The sequence below is a fragment of the Bos indicus genome, chromosome 29 (genome assembly GCF_029378745.1).
Source record: "Bos indicus isolate NIAB-ARS_2022 breed Sahiwal x Tharparkar chromosome 29, NIAB-ARS_B.indTharparkar_mat_pri_1.0, whole genome shotgun sequence".
Taxonomy (NCBI): domain Eukaryota; kingdom Metazoa; phylum Chordata; class Mammalia; order Artiodactyla; family Bovidae; genus Bos; species Bos indicus.
The window spans coordinates 18301346-18322041 of NC_091788.1; the positions used below are offsets into that span (position 1 = coordinate 18301346).

Sequence of the window (20696 nt, forward strand, 5' to 3'; positions counted from 1 at the left end):
AAAAAGAACCAAGCAACTCAATTTAAAAATGGACAAAGGACTGAATAGATAATTCTCCAAACATATACAAATGGCCTACAAGCATATGAAAAGATGCTCAACATCACTAATCATAAGAAAAATGCAAATCAAAACCACACACTTACAGGATGGTCACTATCAAAAGAATGGAAAATAAGTGTTGGCAAGAATGTGGAGAAAATAGAACCCTTAAGCAAAATGGTTCAGCCATTGGGGAGAAACAGTATGAAGATTCCTCAAAAAATACAATTTCCATATGAATCATCAATCCCACTTTCAGGTATATATCCAAAAGAATTCAAAGTAGGATCTTGAAGCGATTTTTGCATATCTGTGTTCATTATAGCATTATTTCACAATAGCTAGGAGGTGGAAACAACCCAAATGGACATCAACAGATGGACAGGTAGATAAAAAATGTTGCATATACATTTTACAACGGAGTATTATGCAGCCTTAAAAGGAAAGGAAATCCTGGGAATTCCCTGGTCCGGTGGTTAGGACTCCACACTTTCACTGCCAAGGGCTGGGGTTCCATCTCTGGTTGGGGAACTAAGTTCCTGTAAGCCATGTGGTGAGGCCAAAAAAACAAGGGAGGAGGAGGAAATCCTGTCACATGGAACAACATGGATAAACTTCAAGGACATTCTGCTAAATGAAATAAGCCAGTCACAAAAGACTGTAATTCCACTCCTATGTATCTGAAGTGGTCAAAATCATAGAAACAGAAAGAAGGAAGGCAGTTACCAAGGGCTGGGGGTAGGAGGGAAAAGGGATTAGCATTCAATGATAGAGAGTTTCAGTTTTGCAAGATTAAAGTTCTATAGATCTGTTATACAACAATGTGAATATACTTAACACTACTGAACTATACACTTAGAAATGGTTAAGATGATAAGTTTAATGTTATGTTTTTTACCACAACTTAAAAAGTTAAAATTTTAATTTATCCCAAAAAAAGTTACTGGATTTCCCTGGTGGTCCAGTGGTTAAGAATCCACTTGACAACACAGGGGACATGGGTTTGATTCCTGGTCCAAGAAGATCCCACAGAGGTAACTAAATATTCTAAATATTTGTGTTAATCCTTCTCATGCTTTTCTTTATAATTTTACTACTAATATGGATATCTCTAAATAGTATATATTTGCCTAATATTGAACTTTATACATGGGATCATTTATTGTATTCTAACATCTCTTTTTCTCTGATCTTTTAATCTTTTTTTTAACATGATCCTTTTTTTTAAGTTCATCACACTGGATATACCTTTGAATGAAAACATGGCAATTTATCCTCTATTCTGCTCTTAATGGACATTTTAAATGTTTCTAGTTTGGGGCTATTACTAATGGATATTACTCCTTGTAATATAATATTCTTGTATGTCTCTTAGTCCTGGTTAACATACCCCAAAGCTTCTCTAGACCCTAGACTGTGGACTACAGTCTTAAGTAAATCAAAAAGAAATGGAACACAACTTAAATATCCATCAAAAGGTTAATGGGTGACTAAAATGTAACTTACTTATATAATGGAATATCATACAGTAATCAAAAGGAATGAGCTTGATCTTATATCATCATGGATGGCTCTCAAAACATGTGGAATGATGAAAGTGAGAGAAAACAGAAACACTGAATTGTACAATTTATGTAAATTTTAAAGCATAAGACATACTAAATATATGTAAAAATATAAAAAGTGAACTGTAAGTGTATACTAAACTCATGATTGTCTCCGAGGAGGATGGGAAAGGGTTCTATATTTATAGTGTTTTATTTCCTTTTAAAATATGACAAAATATTAACAATTCTGGGTGACAGCATATGGGTATTTGTTATACTGTTCTTTGTATTTTTTGTTTTTGTAGGTCTTAAGTTTCTTAAAAGAGAGAGAGAGTGGACCGAGAAGACTGTGGAGAAGAATATTTAAGCAATATTGAATATTTGTGTTTGCCTAACATCATCTAGTATTCAAAATTAACATAATTCTATGTATGGATGTGAGAGTTGGACTGTGAAGAAAGCTGAGCGCCGAAGAATTGATGCTTTTGAACTGTGGTGTTGGAGAAGACTCTTGAGAGTCCCTTGGACTGCAAGGAGATCCAACCAGTCCATTCTGAAGAAGATCAGCCCTGGGTGTTCTTTGGAAGGACTGATGCTAAAGCTGAAACTCCAGTACTTTGGCCACCTCATGTGAAGAGTTGACTCATTGGAAAAGACTCTGATGCTGGGAGGGATTGGGGGCAGGAGGAGAAGGGGACGACAGAGGATGAGATGGCTGGATGGCATCACTGACTTGATGGACATGAGTCTGAGTGAACTCCGGGAGTTGGTGATGGACAGGGAGGCCTGGCGTGCTGCAATTCATGGGGTCGCAAAGAGTCGGACACAACTGAGCGACTGAACTGAACTGAAGGTAGATTTTTTATGGTTTTCACTCTTTTGGTATAATTTTAAAAGAAACACTATGGTTTTAAAAAAATAAAAAGAGTGTGCAAGGACTTCTTCCCTGGTTAGGAATCCACCTTCCAATACAGCAAATACAGGTTAGATCCCTGGGCAAGGAACTAAGGCCCCACTTGCTAATAGGCAACTAAACCCGGACCTACAACTAGAGAAAAATCCGCTGGCAGCAACCAAGGCGCAGCTAAATAAATAAAATCTAAAGACTGTGAAAAAAAAAAAAAAAAACCTCTTTCATGTGTCACACTGGTATTTACATAAGGCAGATTCTCAGGTAATTACTATGTCAAACAGCTTAAACTTCAAGAAACTGTTCCAATATACATTCCTTTGGAAGATCCTAACTTTAAATGTTACAGATCTGGGAGTCCTTTTGTAGGCATAAGAGTCTCATCCTTTATTAGTTGATACTTAATTCTTCCACTTTGGAAATCAATACCTGAGGCATACGGCTTTGCGTTAACCTCTGGTTTAATCAGCATTCTTCTAAGTAAAATGTTGAAGACATTTCAGCTGTCTAAACAAGGGCTGTCTAAACAGAGAGCTTTTCAAAGATCGGAGTTGGAGGCAGGTGACCAGAGACTGGACAATTACTTGGCAGAATATTATAGATTCTCTCTCTCTTTTTTTTTTTCTTCCATTCTTCAAAACTTTAGGAAACACCTCGTCCCTCAGCGACGTGCAAGGACCTAAAGACCCAGACTGAATTTCGAGAGTTTAGCTAAATGATCCCGCCCTGGGATTCTCCGAATTCTTTATGGCTGGCTGGACCTTAATTTTAGGCTTTGTGAAGGGTGTTCCTATGCAGATGAACGACGGGAAACTCAGAAAAAGAAAACTCGTTTTTATTTGATGTCAATTAATTACGTTGCTTAAAACTACCCATCAAGCCTACGTGGGGTTTTGGATACAAAAATAAATTCTTGCCGAAGGAACACTCTAGGGCGGAGGAAGGAGAGACAATTGCGGGCAAGGGTGTGTGTTCGTCGCTCGGTCGTGTCTGACTGCGTCCCCATGGACTGTAGCTCACCAGCCTTCTCTCTGTCCATGGGATTCTCCAGACAAGAGCACTGGAGTGGGTTGCCGTTTCCTTCTCCAGCGGGCAAGGGAGACTGGGTGAAAAAAGCAACGTCTCCTAGTCTTCTCCGGGTTTGGCTCGTTTATTGTAGTGCTCGATAGGTACCTAACCCCCGAACTTCTACTTGTGGCGTTAGCGCCGCCCGGGAGACTAGCGACATGGGATACTTAGTAGCCCGGAACCTCGCGCGCGCGGTTCCGGCAGCAGCGCGCCCGGGGAAGCCTTTGCGTGCCGCACCGCCCTGCGCCATGCCCTTCAGCCTAGCGCTCGGAGGTGAAATCTTCAGCCTGGGCCCCTGCAGTGGTCCCTGTGGTCTTCTTTGTAGTTGAAGGCCTGAGGCCAGGCCTCAAGTGGGAACGGCGTCACAATGATGACTGGACGGCAGGGCCGAGCTACCTTCCAGTTCCTGCCTGATGAGGCCCGGAGCCTGCCGCCGCCGAAACTGACGGACCCGCGGCTCGCCTTCGTAGGCTTCTTGGGCTACTGCTCCGGCCTGATTGATAACGCGATCCGGCGGAGGCCGGTGCTGTCGGCCGGTGAGGGCTGCGCGGACGGGATCGGCCGGGAGGAGCTGGGGTCGTAGGGCTGAGGGCCGGCTCTGCCTTAGGCTGCCTGGGTGCCTCCGCTTTTCCGGGCCTTTTCGCGTTAACTGGCCCTGTCTCGCCTGTCTCAGGTGTCCGCTCCCCTTGAGCTTCTCGGAATCGGGCCGGCTAGAGTGTCATTTCAGGAAACAGATGCAGTGCAACCCACGACCTCGCAGTGAGTCTGTGAAGGACCCCGGACGGAACTGCTTGCTCCCCTCTCATTTCTCTTTGTAGGGGTGCAAAAATTAGCTCTCAGTCTATCCAGTGCTCTACTAAACCTACGTTATAGCATTTAGTCATCAAACGCCATGGGGTAAGACAGAGTGGGGAGCATTAGCCACAGTGGGGAAACAGCCTTAGAAAGGTTAAAGCAGCCTGACCAAGGTCGTAAGTAGCACAGTCTGTTTGTAAACCCCAAGAGTCTACTTTGAGAACCAGCACTTCTCAGATTTAATGTGCATACTGATAAGTTGAGGGTCTTGTTAAAATGCAGATTCTGATTCATTAGCCCTGGAGAGAGAAAGGCCTCGTGGTCCCAGTCTCCCAGACACTGGTGGTCTGGGGACCTCACATTGAGTAGCAGGCTGTCTTTCCCAGTAAGTCCGTGTCCACCTGTCGGAGACCAGCCGTGATAATAAGTGACACACTGTGTGCGTGCCCAGTCGTGTCTGACTCTGCGACCCCCATGGGCCCAGCCTGGCTCCTCAGTCCATGGAATTCTCCAGGCAAGAATACTGGAGTGGGTTGCTGTTTCTTTCTCCAGGGGATCTTCCTCACCTAGGGATGGAACCTGCATCCCCTGCATTGGCAGGCAGATTCTTTACCTCTGAGCCACCTGGGAAGCCCAAGAGACACAGTAGCTGTGCTAAAGTCTGTGGATTTCCCAAGGGAAAAGAGGGAAACTTTATAAGAGATATTTTTGAATTTAGCCATGATCTGTCAGAGGAATTCTTGGAGAGAGCCTTCCAGGCCATGGGAAGCTACTGAGAGTGAATGGAAGCAAGAGCATGGGGATGGGAGGGCAGTTGATGATGAGTAAGTGCAGAGTAGGGTGATAAGGCAACAAAGATTTAGGTAGATTGTGGCCATTTATTCTCCAGGCAGTCGGGAACCTTACATAATTTTTGAAAGCTGCCAAGGAAATACAGTGATTGGACTTGTGTTTTAAAAGGTTGACTTTGTTAGAAACTGGAGCCAAAAAGCCCAGTTAGGAAGAAAACTAATTCAGTGGTTCAGGAAACCAGGAGAAGGAAATGGCAACCCACTCCAGTATTCTTGCCTGGAGTATTCCATGGACAGAGGAGTTGGCCGGCTACAATCCATGGGGTGGCAAAGAGTCGGGCATGACTGAGCAACTTACACTCTTTCAGGCAACCAGAAATCACTCCCTTGTGCCTCTTTTGCCTCCAAGGTGTATGTATGCCTGGAGGTTGACTCCCAACCCACCAGATGTCAGCATTTCCAGGGCTCAAATAGACTTGAAACCCCATCTGCCTTGGACATGACCCCACTCCACAGAAATGAGTGATCTTTGTCCATTTCTGCCACTAGGAACTATGGAGTGTTCTCCCTTTTTATCACAACTCCACACTGCCCAGGCCTGTTACTTGGTGTCATGGAAAGAGGTCCACTTTGGAGTTAAATGGCCTTGCCCCACTGCTTCCCATTTCTGTCACTTTGGGCAAGTTACTTGATCAGAGCTTAAGTTTCCTCACCTATGAAGTGAGAATAATTCATCTTTGCAAATTTTTTTGTGAGAATTAAGTGAGAATCTATAGGTAAATGCCTGGCACACAGAAGGTGCTAACAGGTTTCCCTTTGCTTAGCTCTTGTTGCACAGTTTACTGTATATTTGTTGAGTCCTGACTGAGCTTTTTCTCTGTGCCAGGCAGTGTTACACATTGGGTATGGGAGGAGAAATACTGACCTGCTCTTGAGGAACTCCTAATTGGGTCAGTGAGACAAGCAGGTATGAGTCTAGGCGTGACAGGTGTTTTGATAGCTGGGTGAGCAGACAGTACTTTAGGAGTCTGAAGAAGGTTCAGATCAGAGAGATGGTGTTCCAGAAGAAGAAAAGATTGGCTGAAATTTGAAGTTTGTATCACTTAATCTCACCTTGCTGTTGTCAAAGAATGTTTTGTGCCTTTTCTGGGAGACCGAAGAACATAGTGGTTAAGAGCACAAGCTTTCAAATTTGATGCACCTCCTCCTCCCTACTCGCCATTTGATTCTGGAGAAGTTACTTATTTCTGTGAGCTTTAGTTTCTTCATCTGTGAAATAGGGATGGTAGCTACCTCTTTGTGTGGCTGTGAGAACTAGGGGGGATGATGAATGTAAAGCACGTAGCCCAGGCCTAGGGGTCAGAGTTCCTGAGTTTCCCTTGTTGCTTTGGAAAATTCAGGCCTTGAGAACTTTATTGAAATCGTTACCCTCAGCAGCATTTATTGAATGCATACTGTATTTATCTAGTTCAATGTCTGCCGAATAGTAATGCTCAGTGAGTATTTATTGAATGAATGTGTAGATAACAAGGAAATATAGAACCATCCAGAGATTTACAAACCAGATGGGCATATCTATGAAAAAGATGAATTCTGATACAAACTTATACAGATAGAGTAGGAAGAATGGGGAAGGAGGAATACATGGTGGGTTTTTTCCAGCTGTGACCATGGAGAGTATCTGGCATTCTCTAGGTAGTTGGGATATCTGTGCAGATCTTTTTCAAGTACACAGAAAATATTAAATACAGTTTTTTCTTAAGCTTTTCTCCCATCACCTATTTTTAAACCCTTGTTTCTGGATACCGCTCACCTGCCCTAAAGTTAGACTTAGTATATAAGTGTAGTCTGCAAAACTTCATCTGTATTGATTTCTAGTCTAAGGTAAGAGTAATTTATTGTGTTCTGCAAAGAGCACTGTGGCTTTCAAGTTTAGGTCAACTGAGTAAAGGAAAAAAGAGGAAAATGATTGTGAAGGGATTGTGTATATGGTGAGAGGGAGACCACTGCTGAAAGAGAAGAGGCTAGGGAAATGGGGACTTGAGAAGAGGCCAGGCCATGCCTATCTTCTGTGCAGGATATGGGTAAACACAGAGAGTCTGGGTCTGTTATCTAGTCCAGTGGCACATGGGAAAACGCAGCACACTTTGTGGTATTACAGGTGGCTCATTAGGGGAAGCAGTGGCTGGGGTAAGTGCTGTGCTATTCAGTGCTAAGTCAGTTCAGTCGTGTCTCTTTGTGACCCCATGGACTGTAGCCCACCAGGCTCCTCTGTCCATGGGATTCTCCAGGCAAGAATATTGGAGTGGGTTGTCATGCTGTCCTCCAGGGGATCTTCCTGACCCAGGAATCGAACCTGCATCTCTTATGTCTCCTGCATTGACAAGTGGGTTCTTTACCACTAGTGCCACCTGGGAATCTCCTTTCTGGGTAAAGTGAAGTGAAGTGAAATTGCTTGGTCATGTCCTACTCTTTGTGATCCCATGGACTATAGAGTTCATGGAATTCTCCAGGCCAGAATACTGACGTGGGTAGCCTTTCCCTTCTCCAGGGGATCTTCCCAACCCAGGGGTTGAACCCAGGTCTCCCGCATTGCGGGCGGATTCTTTAGCAGCTGAGCCACAAGGGAAACCCAGGAATACTGGAGTGGCTAGCCTATCTTCTCCAGGGTATCTTCCCAACCCAGGAATCGAACCAGGGTCTCCTGCATTGCAGGCAGATTCTTTACTAACTGAGCTATCAGGGAAGCTGCTTTCGGGGTAAGGGAGAATGCAAAATAGTCTGAGTGCTGTCCAATCCCAGATCATAGTGATATTTTGTATTTTTATTGTTTTACAATTTTTCCCAAAACACTTTTAATAACTACTGTGAAAAACGGTTAGGTATTATTATCTTTGTTTTAGAGGTAGTAAATTGATTTGCCCAAGGCCATTCATCCATTTATTGCCTATTTATTAAGTGCTGTCTGTGTGCTAATATATAAAGATGAGCGAAACATTGACTTTGCCTGGTAGTAGAGGGAGAAATAATTACTATAGCAGTTTACATATCATGAGGGATGAATTCATCCTTTTAACTCCAGGAAAGTTTTAGGAAGGCTTCTTAGCAGAAGTGTTGTGTGAGTTAAGCCTTGAAGGATCAGGACATTGCTGGGCAGAGAAGTAATCAGTACATGATGTATAGAAGTATGAAGGAGCCTAGGTTATGTGAGGAATTAGAAGTAGTTCAGTGTTGCTGGGCACAATATGTATACCAGAGAGTGTCAGAAGATGAAGGTGGAGGAGTCAGCTCATGAAGGGCCTGGGAGGTCACATGCGGGAGATTGGGGTCTTGTTAACCATCATTGAAGAAGGGACTGACGAACTAATTTGTGTTTTAGTAAAAATTCCTCTAGTGACAGGGTAAAAGCTGGAATCAATGTGGAGTAGAAAATGAGATGAAAGGTAAACCAGTTATATAAATGAGCATGAGTTAAGGAAATATTTATTAGGTAGAATTGACAGTGACTGAATGTAGAGGATAAGGGTGGGAAAAAAAATGATAATTAGTATGCTTATTACCCAGGACTTGGATTTCTGGGTAAATGGTCTTTCAGGAAAAAGATATGAATAGGAAGGAACTGAGTTGGTTTGGGAGAATCCGGGTTATCGTATCTGTCAGATATTTGGATATATTTGTTCAGATAGGTATCTGAGTTGGACGTTACTAATGGGTTACCGGTACTTGGATAATAGATAAAACTATAGGAATGAAAGCCTGTGTGGGATACGAGAATGGCTGGGAATAGGCATAGCTATAAAATCTACACTTAGCCTTTTGTAAAAAAAAAAAAAAATTATATAAAGTTAATACCTTTGGATCTCCCCTTCACATTTAAAATTTTGGCTTTGTAGATCATGTGATTTGATCCTCTCCAGTCTTATTATAACAGGATGATTTTATTTTTTTGCTGTGCTGAATAGCGTGTGGGATTTTAGTTCCCTGACCAGGAATCGAGTGCACACCGCCTGCAGTAGAAGCATGGAGTCTTAACCACTGGACCTCCAGGGACGTCCCAGTAGGATGATTTTTTTAGAGATAGTTTTTGAATAGGTAGTACTTGCAAAATTAGAAAATTCAGAGGATACAAGAGAATGAGATGTATTTGTAGTACAGTGTACTGTTTCAGTAACCACTAGATATGTAAATACAAATCGGTATTTGGAGACAAACCAAACTGCTCTTAGACCATTTGTAGAGGGCTTTAACCTCTACTCATCATGTCCTGAACATGTCCTGGAATGCAGGTTAGTGTAAGTCTAAGGTCTAAAGTTAACCTATTAAAAAAGAAGAGCTTTTTTTTTTTTCCTTTGTCAGTCTATCATTCAAGTTTTTGTGCTTATCCACCTTTATCCTTGAAGAAACTTATAAAACATGAATTTAAAAAATTTTAGGTTCTATTGATAGTTACATTTGTAGACAAAATGTTGCTTTTCATAGTTGCCAGATATCCTTAGGAAGATGTTCCATGGTCATAGCTGTGTGTTCAAAATACCCATATGCAACAGCTTTTTTTTTTTTTAAGAATGTTGGAAGAAATTACAAACTATGTATCTAAAACATTAAAAATGTGATTTTTAACACACAAGACTGATTTTTGCTTTCTTTGGAATTTGTGGTTTCGATTTCAGGTTTGCATCGCCAGCTTCTATATATTACTTCCTTTGTTTTTGTTGGATATTATCTTTTAAAACGTCAAGACTATATGTATGCTGTGAGGGACCACGATATGTTCTCATATATAAAGTCACACCCAGAGGATTTTCCTGAAAAAGGTATTTCAAGTTCATTGTAGAAAACTTCTTTCTTGCTCTGTGCCATTTTCCCTAGTTAATCTTTCGCATGCCTGTGACTTCAGGCCTTCTGTGTTCTGTTGACTTCCGCCTCTTTGTCTGTAGACCAAAATTCTCTTGAATTCATATATCCAGTTTCTGGCTGAGCACCTCTGCGTCCCTCAAACAGCAAACAGGACTCACGTCCCCCCTGCTCACCCAGACCTCCTGGGCTTCTGTGTCCTGCTCCAGTGAATGGCACTACCGCCCACCTGGGTGCTCCAGCCAGAAGCCTGGGAATCGTCTTCACAGCTGTCTCTGACTTCTCATTAGTCGTCAAGTCTTACCGTTCTAATCCCTAAATAATTCTCAACTCTGAACTCTCCTCTCTGCCACTGCCACCACCCTGGTTCAGGTCCTGGTAATCTCTTGTGTAGACTCCTGCACTTGCCTCCAGCTTGCCTCTGCTTTTGTTCTTAGCAAAAATCACATCTCTCTGGATAAATATGGATATGCTTAAATAGCTATCCATTACCTTTTGGATAAAATCAAGACTCCATTAAGATGGCTTTTTCCCCCCAGGCTGATTGCCTGGTATAAACACTTAACTTAGACTTTTATCCACCCCATTACACACACAGACTGTGTTCCTCACTGGACTGAAGCTTCATCTTTGTTTCTCCCGCCTCCAGCCCAGAACCTACACATAGTAGGCATTTAATAAATAATGCCTGGCCTCACCTACACAGAACCCTGCCTCATCTTGTGTCACTCAGCTCGTGCCGCTTGAAATGCTGTCCTGAGCCTGCCCTGTGTCACTGCGTGCATGCGGTGCCCCTGAGTCTTCCTCCTGCCCATCTCCACCCTGTGCACCTACAGATTCCTGCTCAAGAGTCATCGTGCTATAGACAGGAATTTTCTGACCACACTCTACTTATCTTTGTGCAACTATGAATGTAACTGTAATACAGCTGTTTTCTTGTTTATATTTTATACAAATATGCAATATAGATATTTGCATACGTGAATGAATGAGTGTAGGGAATTTTTAAACTTGTAATTTTACAGATTTTTAGATTTTCCTATTTATGTAAATATGTAAGCATTTCAATTTAAGCATTTTAAATCTCATCAGACTGAATGGTGATCTGTAAGGTCCTACTTAACTCTGAAATTGTATGATTCTTAATAATAATTTCCTTATCCTTCAGTCATATATGTGATGTTTGTGGTGGATCAGAAGGGTACGGCTTTTTTTTGCAGTAAAGAGTTCAAAGACTAGTACAAAGCCATGAATAGTGGCTGTGTCTGGGATGGGAATAGTCAGGATTGCTGGATGTTGGAGATGGAAGGATCTTGGGAATAGTGATTTCTAAGAGGGAGACCCAGTGGCAGTTAGTCCTTCGACCCATACCTCTGGCTCTTTGCCTGTATGTTTCCACTAACTCCCTCTGACAGTGCGTGTAGCCTCACAGGCTCATTCTCTCTGAACAGCAGATTACTGGCAGGTGTGCAAAGAGCCTTCTGTACCAATAGTGCAGCCATGGAAAGCTTGACCACCTCAGCTCCGGGCCGCTCCCTGTTCAATCCTGCTTCCACTCCTTCAGCCAGGATCCCTCTGACAGCACTTTGCCTCTCTAGACAACCATCTGGACATCACCATAGACTCAAAGCAGTTCTTCATTCAGTGGAACAAAATGCCTGGTTGGGAAGCTGGGTTGAGGACTAGAAAATAAAGCAGTTCTTATAAGAATATTAAGTGTTAATGTTTCTTTAGGAAGTATGATTTTTTAAACATAATTTTAAAATCTTTTGTGATTTTTCTTTTTATAGATAAGAAAACTTACGGGGAAGTTTTTGAAGAATTCCATCCAGTGCGTTGAAGTCTCCAAAATGCTTGCTCCGGTTTAATTGATACCAGTTATTTCTGTATTTTGTTGAACTGTTTCTATGACATCTGAAGTTTATGTTAATCTCTTAATGTTAACACCTTGTGATTAAAATGGTCATTATAAGCGCTCTGACTCCTTTTTGTCAAAAAAACAGTTTATCAGAGAATGGTCAGTTTCCATTTAGCTAGTTTTGAGAAGACATCTGGTAGATTTTAAAATGGAGTTTAGTTCTAGTTCAGAGCTGGCAGTCTAATAGCCTGTGGGCCACATCTGGCTCACTGCCAGTCCGGTTTTATTGAACACAACCAGGCTCATTTGTTTACATGTTAATGGCTGCTTCCTTCTGCAGCAGAGTTGAGTGGTTATGACAGAGACCTTATGGTCTGTGAAGCCTGAACTATTTAATATATGGCCTTTTACAGAAGAGTTTCACCTGCTCAGTTCTAGTGCAGAGTGAACCAAGCAAGCCAGATGATGGACGGTTTTGTGAGTCATGTAGAATAATTTTGACTCGATTCTAGGTAGTAGAAGGTCACTAAAGGATTTTAAACAGAGAAGAAACACAAACTGGAATCAAGATTGCCGGGAGAAATATCAATAACCTCAGATATGCAGATGACACCACCCTTATGGCAGAAAGTGAAGAGGAACTAAAAAGCCTCTTGATGAAAGTGAAAGTGGAGAGTGAAAAAGTTGGCTTAAAGCTCAACATTCAGAAAACGAAGATCATGGCATCCGGTTCCACCACTTCATGGGAAATAGATGGGGAAACAGTGGAAACGGTGTCGGACTTTATTTTTGGGGGCTCCAAAATCACTACAGATGGTGACTGCAGCCATGAAATTAAAAGACGCTTACTTCTTGGAAGGAAAGTTATGACCAACCTAGATAGCATGTTCAAAAGCAGAGACATTACTTTGCCAACAAAGGTTCGTCTAGTCAAGGCTGTGGTTTTTCCTGTGGTCATGTGTGGATGTGAGAGTTGGACTGTGAAGAAGGCTGAGCGCCGAAGAATTGATGCTTTTAAACTGTGGTGTTGGAGAAGACTCTTGGGAGTCCCTTGGACTGCAAGGAGATCCAACCAGTCCATTCTGAAGGAGATCAGCCCTGGGATTTCTTTGGAAGGAATGATTCTAAAGCTGAAACTCCAGTACTTTGGCCACCTCATGTGAAGAGTTGACTCATTGGAAAAGACTCATGCTGGGAAGGATTGGGGGCAGGAGGAGAAGAGGATGACAGAGGATGAGATGGCTGGATGGCATCACTGACTCCATGGACGTGAGTCTCAGTGAACTCTGGGAGTTGGTGATGGACAGGGAGGCCTGGCGTGCTGCGATTCATGGGGTCGCAAAGAGTCGGACATGACTGAGTGACTGATGTGATCTGAACATGGTCATGGTTATATTGCTGAGCTCTCTGCAACACCATAGAGGGTGGTTTAAAAGGAGGAAACTCACAACCAGGAGAATAGCTAGGAGACGGATACAGCAAAGAGGTCTCAGCTCTTAGTTGGAACATCCTGGGGAAAGTGAGCTCAGTAGCTAACACTGTCTACAGTGGAAAGTGAAAGTGTTAGTTGCTAAGTTGTGTCCGACTCTTTGCAACCCCATGTACTGTAGCCCTCGGGGCTCCTCTGTCCATGAAATTCTCCAGGCAAGAATACTGGAGTAAGTAGCCGTTCCCTTCTCCAGGGGATTGAACCTGGGTCTCCTGCATTGCAAGCAGATTGTTTACCATCTGAGCCCCCAGAGAAGCCCATCTACAGTGGATTAGAAGTAAAAGATCCCACATAACTAGAATGAGGTTTTACTCTTTATGGCTTATCAAGTCCAAAAACTTGTCCAAAGTTTTTGTTTCTAAGCTCAGATTTCATAATCAGATTAGGTTTTGGAGATTAATAAAATTGTTTACATGTGATTTGAGATTAGGTGGCAGTATGAATATAAGCAGATGGACAAAATCACATGGTTCCACCTCTCTTCTCTTGAGTCCTACTTGTTAAAAATGAAATCATGTCTGAGAAAGCACTTTAGAAGTTAATAAAGATATGTACAAATACAAGGTATTTTTATTGCTGCAATAAATAAGTTTATAGTTTATCTCTGCTCAATAGGCATAGGAGTATGAACCACTCAGAGTTGAGGACTCGGCTTCTTAGTTCTGTAGGGTAGAAAGTAAGGGAGGACTAGAACAAATAGAAGTTGAGGGTGGGAGGAAAAATAGACCTATAATATTAGCTCTCACATGCCAGATGCTTTTGACTTACTGTTTAATTTTCAAAGCAACTTCATGAGATAGGTAACACCATCTCCATTTTATAGATGAGGAAATTTAGGCCACAATTGCAGTTAATGACTGCCAAGAGAGAAGGATGTGAACTTTGGTTAGTCAGATGCTAGAACTTCTGTTTCTACTGTAACACACTGACCAGGTGACAGACATGTGGTCCCTCATGAATCACTGGCTTCCACCCCAAGCTAGTAAGAGGAGCGGGGAGTTGTGAACAGCAGCAGGCAGCCTAACGGTGATGCAGTGATGAGTCCAGGAACTGGTGCTCAGAGGAAGGTAGGGAGGATTCCCAGACATCCAAATCATCGCTTGTAGTTGCAGGTCCAGGTCTTTCTGGTCTTAGCGTCATCAAGCTAGCAAACTGCACCATGTCTTCATCACAGGGACTGCCTTCTATCATGTGGAGTAAGCTGTGGGTGCACAAATTTAAAAAAACAAGTCAGTATAAGTTCACACCATTAAAGTGCTGTCACATGTCTATTGAAATAGGAAACCTATTGAAAAAGTGCAAGGGTGCTGTTTGTAGAAAAACCCTAGTGGCCTTACAGCACTATGAGAAGAATCTGGTTGTCAGAGCTGCAATACATCATCTAGCTTCATCTCTACCTTTTACTAGCAGGAAAACTACAGAAAGGTGAAATAAGTTGTCCAGGGCATAAAGAGATCAGTGCAGAGCCAGGACAAGAAGCTAGATTTTTTTTTTTTTTTTTTTAACTTTTGTTCAGTTCAGTTCAGTCGCTCAGTCGTGTCCGACTCTTTGCAACCCCATGAATCACAGCACGCCAGGCCTCCCTGTCCATCACCAACTCCCGGAGTTCACTTAGACTCATGTCCATAGAGTCAGTGATGCCATCCAGCCATCTCATCCTCTGTCGTCCCCTGCTCCTCTTGCTCCCAATCCCTCCCAGCATGAGTCTTTTCCAATGAGTCAACTCTTCACATGAGGTGGCCAAAGTACTGGAGTTTCAGCTTTAGCAGCATTCCTTCCAAAGAAATCCCAGGGCTGATCTCCTTCAGAATGGACTGGTTGGATCTCCTTGCAGTCCAAGGGACTCTCAAGAGTCTTCTCCAACACCACAGTTTAAAAGCATCAATTCTTCGGCGCTCAGCCTTCTTCACAGTCCAACTCTCACATCCATACATGACCACTGGAAAAACAATAGCCTTGACTAGACGGACCTTTGTTGGCAAAGTAATGTCTCTGCTTTTCAATATGCTATCTAGGTTGGACGTAACTTTCCTTCCAAGGAGTAAGCGTCTTTTAATTTCACGGCTGCAGTCACCATCTGCAGTGATTTTGGAGCCCAGAAAAATAAAGTCTGACACTGTTTCCACTGTTTCCCCATCTATTTCCCATGAAGTGATGGGACCGGATGCCATGATCTTCGTTTTCTGAAAGTTGAGCTTTAAGCCAACTTTTTCACTCCACTTTCACTTCCATCAAGAGGCTTTTTAGTTCCTCTTCACTTTCTGCCATAACGGTGGTGTCATTTGCATATCTGAGGTTATTGATATTTCTCCCGGCAATCTTGATTCCAGCTTGTGTTTCTTCCAGCCCAGCGTTTCTCATGATGTACTCTGCATAGAAGTTAAATAAGCAGGGTGACAATGTACAGCCTTGACGTACTCCTTTTCCTATTTGGAACCAGTCTGTTGTTCCATGTCCAGTTCTAACTGTTGCTTCAGCCACCACAAAAAACAAGTTAGAGTGTGTTGAAGTGTGTTACAGTGTAAAACTGGCTGCTCTTGTCTTCCAAGAGGTTTGGCAGGTCAAGGAGTGATGTATCTCACTGCTTTGCCATCCCTAATTCTTACCTCCAGCCCTTGCTGCAGAATTCTACAGTGCTAAGGAAATCTGTAGTGTAGAGGAAAGGAATTAGATGTGAGTTAGGCCAGGGTCCATTCACATCTTGGCTTTGCCATTTCCTGAGTAACCTCAGACTCATTTTCTCTCTCAGACCTCCAGGTTTTTTCATGTGTTAAAGGGAATTGTAATTCCATTAGATCATTGATATGCAAGTAATTTTAAACTATAAACCTGTTCAAGTGCCAATCCTTTTACTAATACCTTTATTATTCAGTGAATAAACTGAAACCCAGAGAAGTGAGCAAAAGCAAGGCTGCACAGCTCATTAGAGGTGGGATCAGAACTTGAACCCAGAGCTCTTGACCCAGCCCCCTTACAGTCAAGAAGAACCTCTGAAAGGCCACTCAGGGGGCTTCAAGAGGAGAGGGACACAGGGTTGAAGTTGGCAGTTTGGGTGCAGGTTTGAAGTTGTTTAGTCACTGAGTCATGTCCAACTCTTTTTCAACCACATGGACTGTAGCCCCCAGGTTCCTCTGTCCATGGGATTTTCCAGGCAAGAATACTGGGGAGGATTGCAATTGCCTTCTCTAGGGAATCTTCCTGACCCTGGGATTTAACTCAAGTCTCCTACATTGGCAAGCAGATTCTTTACCACTGAGCCACCTGGGAAGCCCAGGTTTGAGGTAGGGAAAGGGAAAATGACTGAGCAGAACTCTCTAGACTGTGTATTTAGGGTCCATGTGTACTACCCATCATTACAGAGTAGCCTCAGGAAATATGGCAGAGACTAAATCTGACGGAAAGAACACCCAGATCAGACTTCCCTGGTTAGGAATCTGCCAGCTAGTGCAGAGGACACAGGTTTGATCCCTGGTCCGGGAAGATTTCACATGCCACGGAGCAACTAGGCCCGTGTGCCACAACTACTGAGCCCACACACCTACAGCCTTGCTCTACAACAAGAGAAGCTACCCCAGGGGCTTCCCCTATGGTCCAGTGGTTAAGAATCAGCCTGCCAATGCAGGGGACACAGGTGAGATCCCGGGAAGATCCCACTAAGCCTGTGCGCATGACTACTGAGCCCTGTGCACCCTGGAGCCCATGCTCTGCAACAAGAGGAGCCACTGCGGTGAGAAGCCCGCGCACCACAGCTAGAGTCAGCCACACTCACCGCAACTACAGAATGCCTGCATGCAGCAATGGACACCCAGTGCAGCCAAAACTAAACAAAGATAAAAATGTCCAAGTATTTTCACATTTACTGTAAAAAAAAAAATAGAAGCTACCCCAGTGAGAAACCCGTGCACTACAACCAGAGAAAGTCCGTGCAGCAACAAAGACCCAGCACAGCCAAAAAAAAAAGAAAAAAAGAATGCCCAGCTCTGGGGCCAGTCTTGCTTTTTTTATCCCCTTACCAATTATGTGGGGTTTCACTGGTAGCTCAGCAGTAAAGAATCTGCCTGCAATGCAGAAGACTCAGGTTTAATCCCTGGGTCAAGAAGATCCCCTGGAGAAGGAAATGGCAACCCATTCCAGTATTCTTGCTTGGGAAACCCCATGGACAGAGGAGCCTGGTGGGCTACAGTCCATAGGGTCAAAAGAGAATGGACACAACTTAGCGACTAAACAATTATGTGACTTTGGGTGAGACACTTCCTCTATCTGGATTTAATTTTCTTACAGGTAAAATGAGGATAAAAATTCTGCCCAAATACTTACATCGGGTGCTTTGAGGTTCCCACGGACATGGACATGGTTTATCACCGATGAAGCCAGCTAATGGGAACAGGGCTGGCATGTGACACAGGATCAAAATTGGCAGGTGTTGTGGCCAAATTTCTCCCATCTACCCAGGAGTGACCCACCCAAGACCGTCCCAGATCCCCTTCCAACCTCCTACCCTGTGTGGCACCACCACCTGCTTGTCTAGCTTCCTTCACCTACACCTCACAACCCCAGCCCTTCTGGGCTCAGATCCCAACATGTATGTATATGTCCTCTCAACTGGGCTTCCCAGCAGGCATGCCTCCACGCTGGTGTGCCTAGTACAAGTTAGAGTGTCCACAAGGTGGTCCTTTAACTTTCCGCTTGGCTGGCTGCAACTTGGGATGGCCAGAGCACCTCTGCTAGTTGCGGGACTCTGGTGAACAGCCTCAGTCATGTACCCCGGCAGCTTCACCCATGTAACCCAGATGCCATATAAATATAATTCTCCATATCCCATAACTGGAAAAAACGTTGGAAGCAGTGCCACACACACACACAACTCACATTCAACACCCGAATAAACACGTGCCTTGGGTAAGGTTCTTCATTTATAAAATAGAAATAATAAAACCTATCTTCCTAGAATTGTTATGAAGATTAAACGAGTTCATCCTATCTCAAGCATTTAGGGACTATATTGACATTTATTACATGCTCAAATAGCTATTATTAATATGTGACATCAGAGGTTCTTATTTTAGAATTCATGGATGGGCCTCTGAAGTTGCATATACAGTCATATATATGTCTATATGCCTAGACTCTGGGGAGAGAGTCCTTGGCTTTAATCAGATTCTTAAAGAAGTCAATGGTGAGAACACACTTGTTCAGTTCATACAGCTCCAAATATTCACATGAAGTGATGCAAAATATTAGTTGCTCAGTCACGCCTGACTCTTTGCAACCCTGCGGAATGTAGCTCACCAGGGTCCTCTGTCCATGAAATTTTGCAGGCAAGAATACTGGAGTGGGTAGCCATACCCTTCAGGGGATCTTCCTGACCTGGATTGAACCCGGGTCTCCTGCAGTGCAAGCAGATTCTTTACCGTGTGAACTGTCAGGGAAGTCCAAATATTTGCATACTTACTAATAAATGCATACAAGTGCACATAAGGCATGCACACACCAACCACTTTTCCTTATGTTTCCATAATAGTTCACCATGATTACTCACCAATTCTGGGTCAGAAGGAGAGTAAGACAGGCCTGGCCTTGGGCCTTCCTGGGTTGTGGTCTCAATACTCAAAAGCGAGGGTGGCTGTCTGAGAGCCGGGCTCGCCCTTTCCCACTGGGTTCACCACTGCTCCCTCTCCTCCCCTGGAATGCCCTCGGTGGACGTGAGCACGGCCACCATTACCTTTCCTACACGGCCTGTCCCATTTTCTCCTGGTATCTCCTTGTCACCTCCTCCGCTTTCAGGGTAAGATGGGTGAGGATATGATGAAGGCTAGCGAAGTGCAGGTGGAACTGGGCTTCCAGGTCCAGCTGCCCCAACACGCTCTCCTCCTCAGCCTCTTCCATCTCTCCAGCTTCAGTCTCAGCTCCCTCGGCTTTGCCACCTGCCACCTTGGCCTGCCACTCCTGCCGGGGCAGCAGCCCATGCTCCATATCCATGCGGATGGCCTTGAGCATGGTGAAGTAGTTGTAGAGATCAGAGTCGCCCGCCTGGGCATGATACCCGTGTGTGCTCAGCTGCATGTCCCGCAGAAGACTGGGGATCATCACCACCTGCTCCATGTTGCGCACCACGGCCAGGTACCGGTCCATGACGGTCAGCAGGCAGTTCTTGGGGTAGCGCTTGGTCAGCACCTGCATGATGGCTTTATCTTCCATATGGAGTCCTGCAGACTGCCTCGGCCTCTGTTTCCAGGCTGTTATTTTTATGTCAGTATGCACAGCAGTTTGACAGGATGCCAAGACCCAGCCAGTAGGTCAACACAGCCCTCTTTTAGGCCAATCCTAGGGCTTGGGTCCCAACGTCCTGTATCAGGTGATCCATCTGCCCAGCAACAGAACTGCCAGACTTCTGACTGTCATTTCAGTGTTCTGTGACTGCGTCAGAAAGAGCCCGGCTCCTCCTTCATCAGCTTGCAGAGCCATTTACAGGGCAGCCTTTTCCTTTGGCAGCTGGTGCACTTGACCCCGAGGCAATAATTAATTCTCTCAGGTCACCTAAGACCAAGCTGCCCACTGGCTATCTGTGTCTTAATGTCCAACTTGCTTCTTTCATTTGGGTGCCTCAGCTGTGAAATGAACTAGGGAAGAGGGTCACGCCATGAAACTGCTTAATGTGGGACAAAGAGCTCTCAGATGGGAGCCAGAAGTCTGGTTCTGCAATTTCTCAGTTGTGTGTTGTCAGCGTTTGCTAGTTAACACTTAAGAGCGCTCACTTTGCATCAAGTACTACACTGAGCTCTTTCACCCAGTCCATACAATGAGTGCTTTAACATTCTCATTTTACCAATGAGAAAACTGAGGTGCACACAGCTAAAGTAACTTGCCCATGGTGCCTTTGGGGCTGGGATTCCAGCCTGGGACCACCTCTCTCTCACCTCCAGTTAGGAGTCTAGACTGATGTGTGAAGTTGCATAAGTTATACAAGTTAACAGGATCCATCTCCTTGTCTGTAGATTTGAGGTGTTACTGTAAGGAGACAAGGCTAAACAAAATGCTTTGTAAATCACAAAGTGTAGTCCCCAGATGTATTATCCCTTCAGTTGCTGGATTAATGCTCAGGTCCCTCTCAATACTAGCCTGTAATCCCATGAGTTATGAAGCTTCGTCTTCACCATTGACCCAGTGTTTCGGCCAACAGTCTTGAGATAATAATCCCTTGCATTGCCACATTTTCACAGCTGGCAAACTGTGTTTGCTATACTTCTTAATAATTAGAAAAATGAACCCTAGTGAGAGGTTCCAAGTTTCACAAGTTAGTAGCAATTAGTAGCAGAGTCAAGTGAACAAGGCCTTCTGGGTT

The 20696-nt window shown here is 43.8% G+C and overlaps 2 protein-coding genes across 2 annotated transcripts; one reads left to right on the forward strand and one right to left on the reverse strand.

Moving 5' to 3' along the window:
- The first annotated feature begins 3781 nt into the window (after positions 1–3781).
- On the forward strand, positions 3782–11981 carry NDUFC2 (NADH:ubiquinone oxidoreductase subunit C2). Its single transcript, XM_019954967.2, has 3 exons — positions 3782–4103; positions 9824–9967; positions 11798–11981. Exons 1-3 carry the CDS (start codon positions 3935–3937, stop codon positions 11845–11847), a joined length of 363 nt encoding a protein of 120 aa, XP_019810526.2. The 5' UTR covers positions 3782–3934; the 3' UTR covers positions 11848–11981.
- Positions 11982–13906: 1925 nt separating this feature from the next.
- Positions 13907–19757, reverse strand: THRSP (thyroid hormone responsive). Its single transcript, XM_019954968.2, has 2 exons — positions 19077–19757; positions 13907–14555 (listed from the first exon to the last, which is right to left on the reverse strand). Exon 1 carries the CDS (start codon positions 19550–19552, stop codon positions 19082–19084), a length of 471 nt encoding a protein of 156 aa, XP_019810527.1. The 5' UTR covers positions 19553–19757; the 3' UTR covers positions 13907–14555; positions 19077–19081.
- Between the last annotated feature and the right edge of the window lie 939 nt (positions 19758–20696).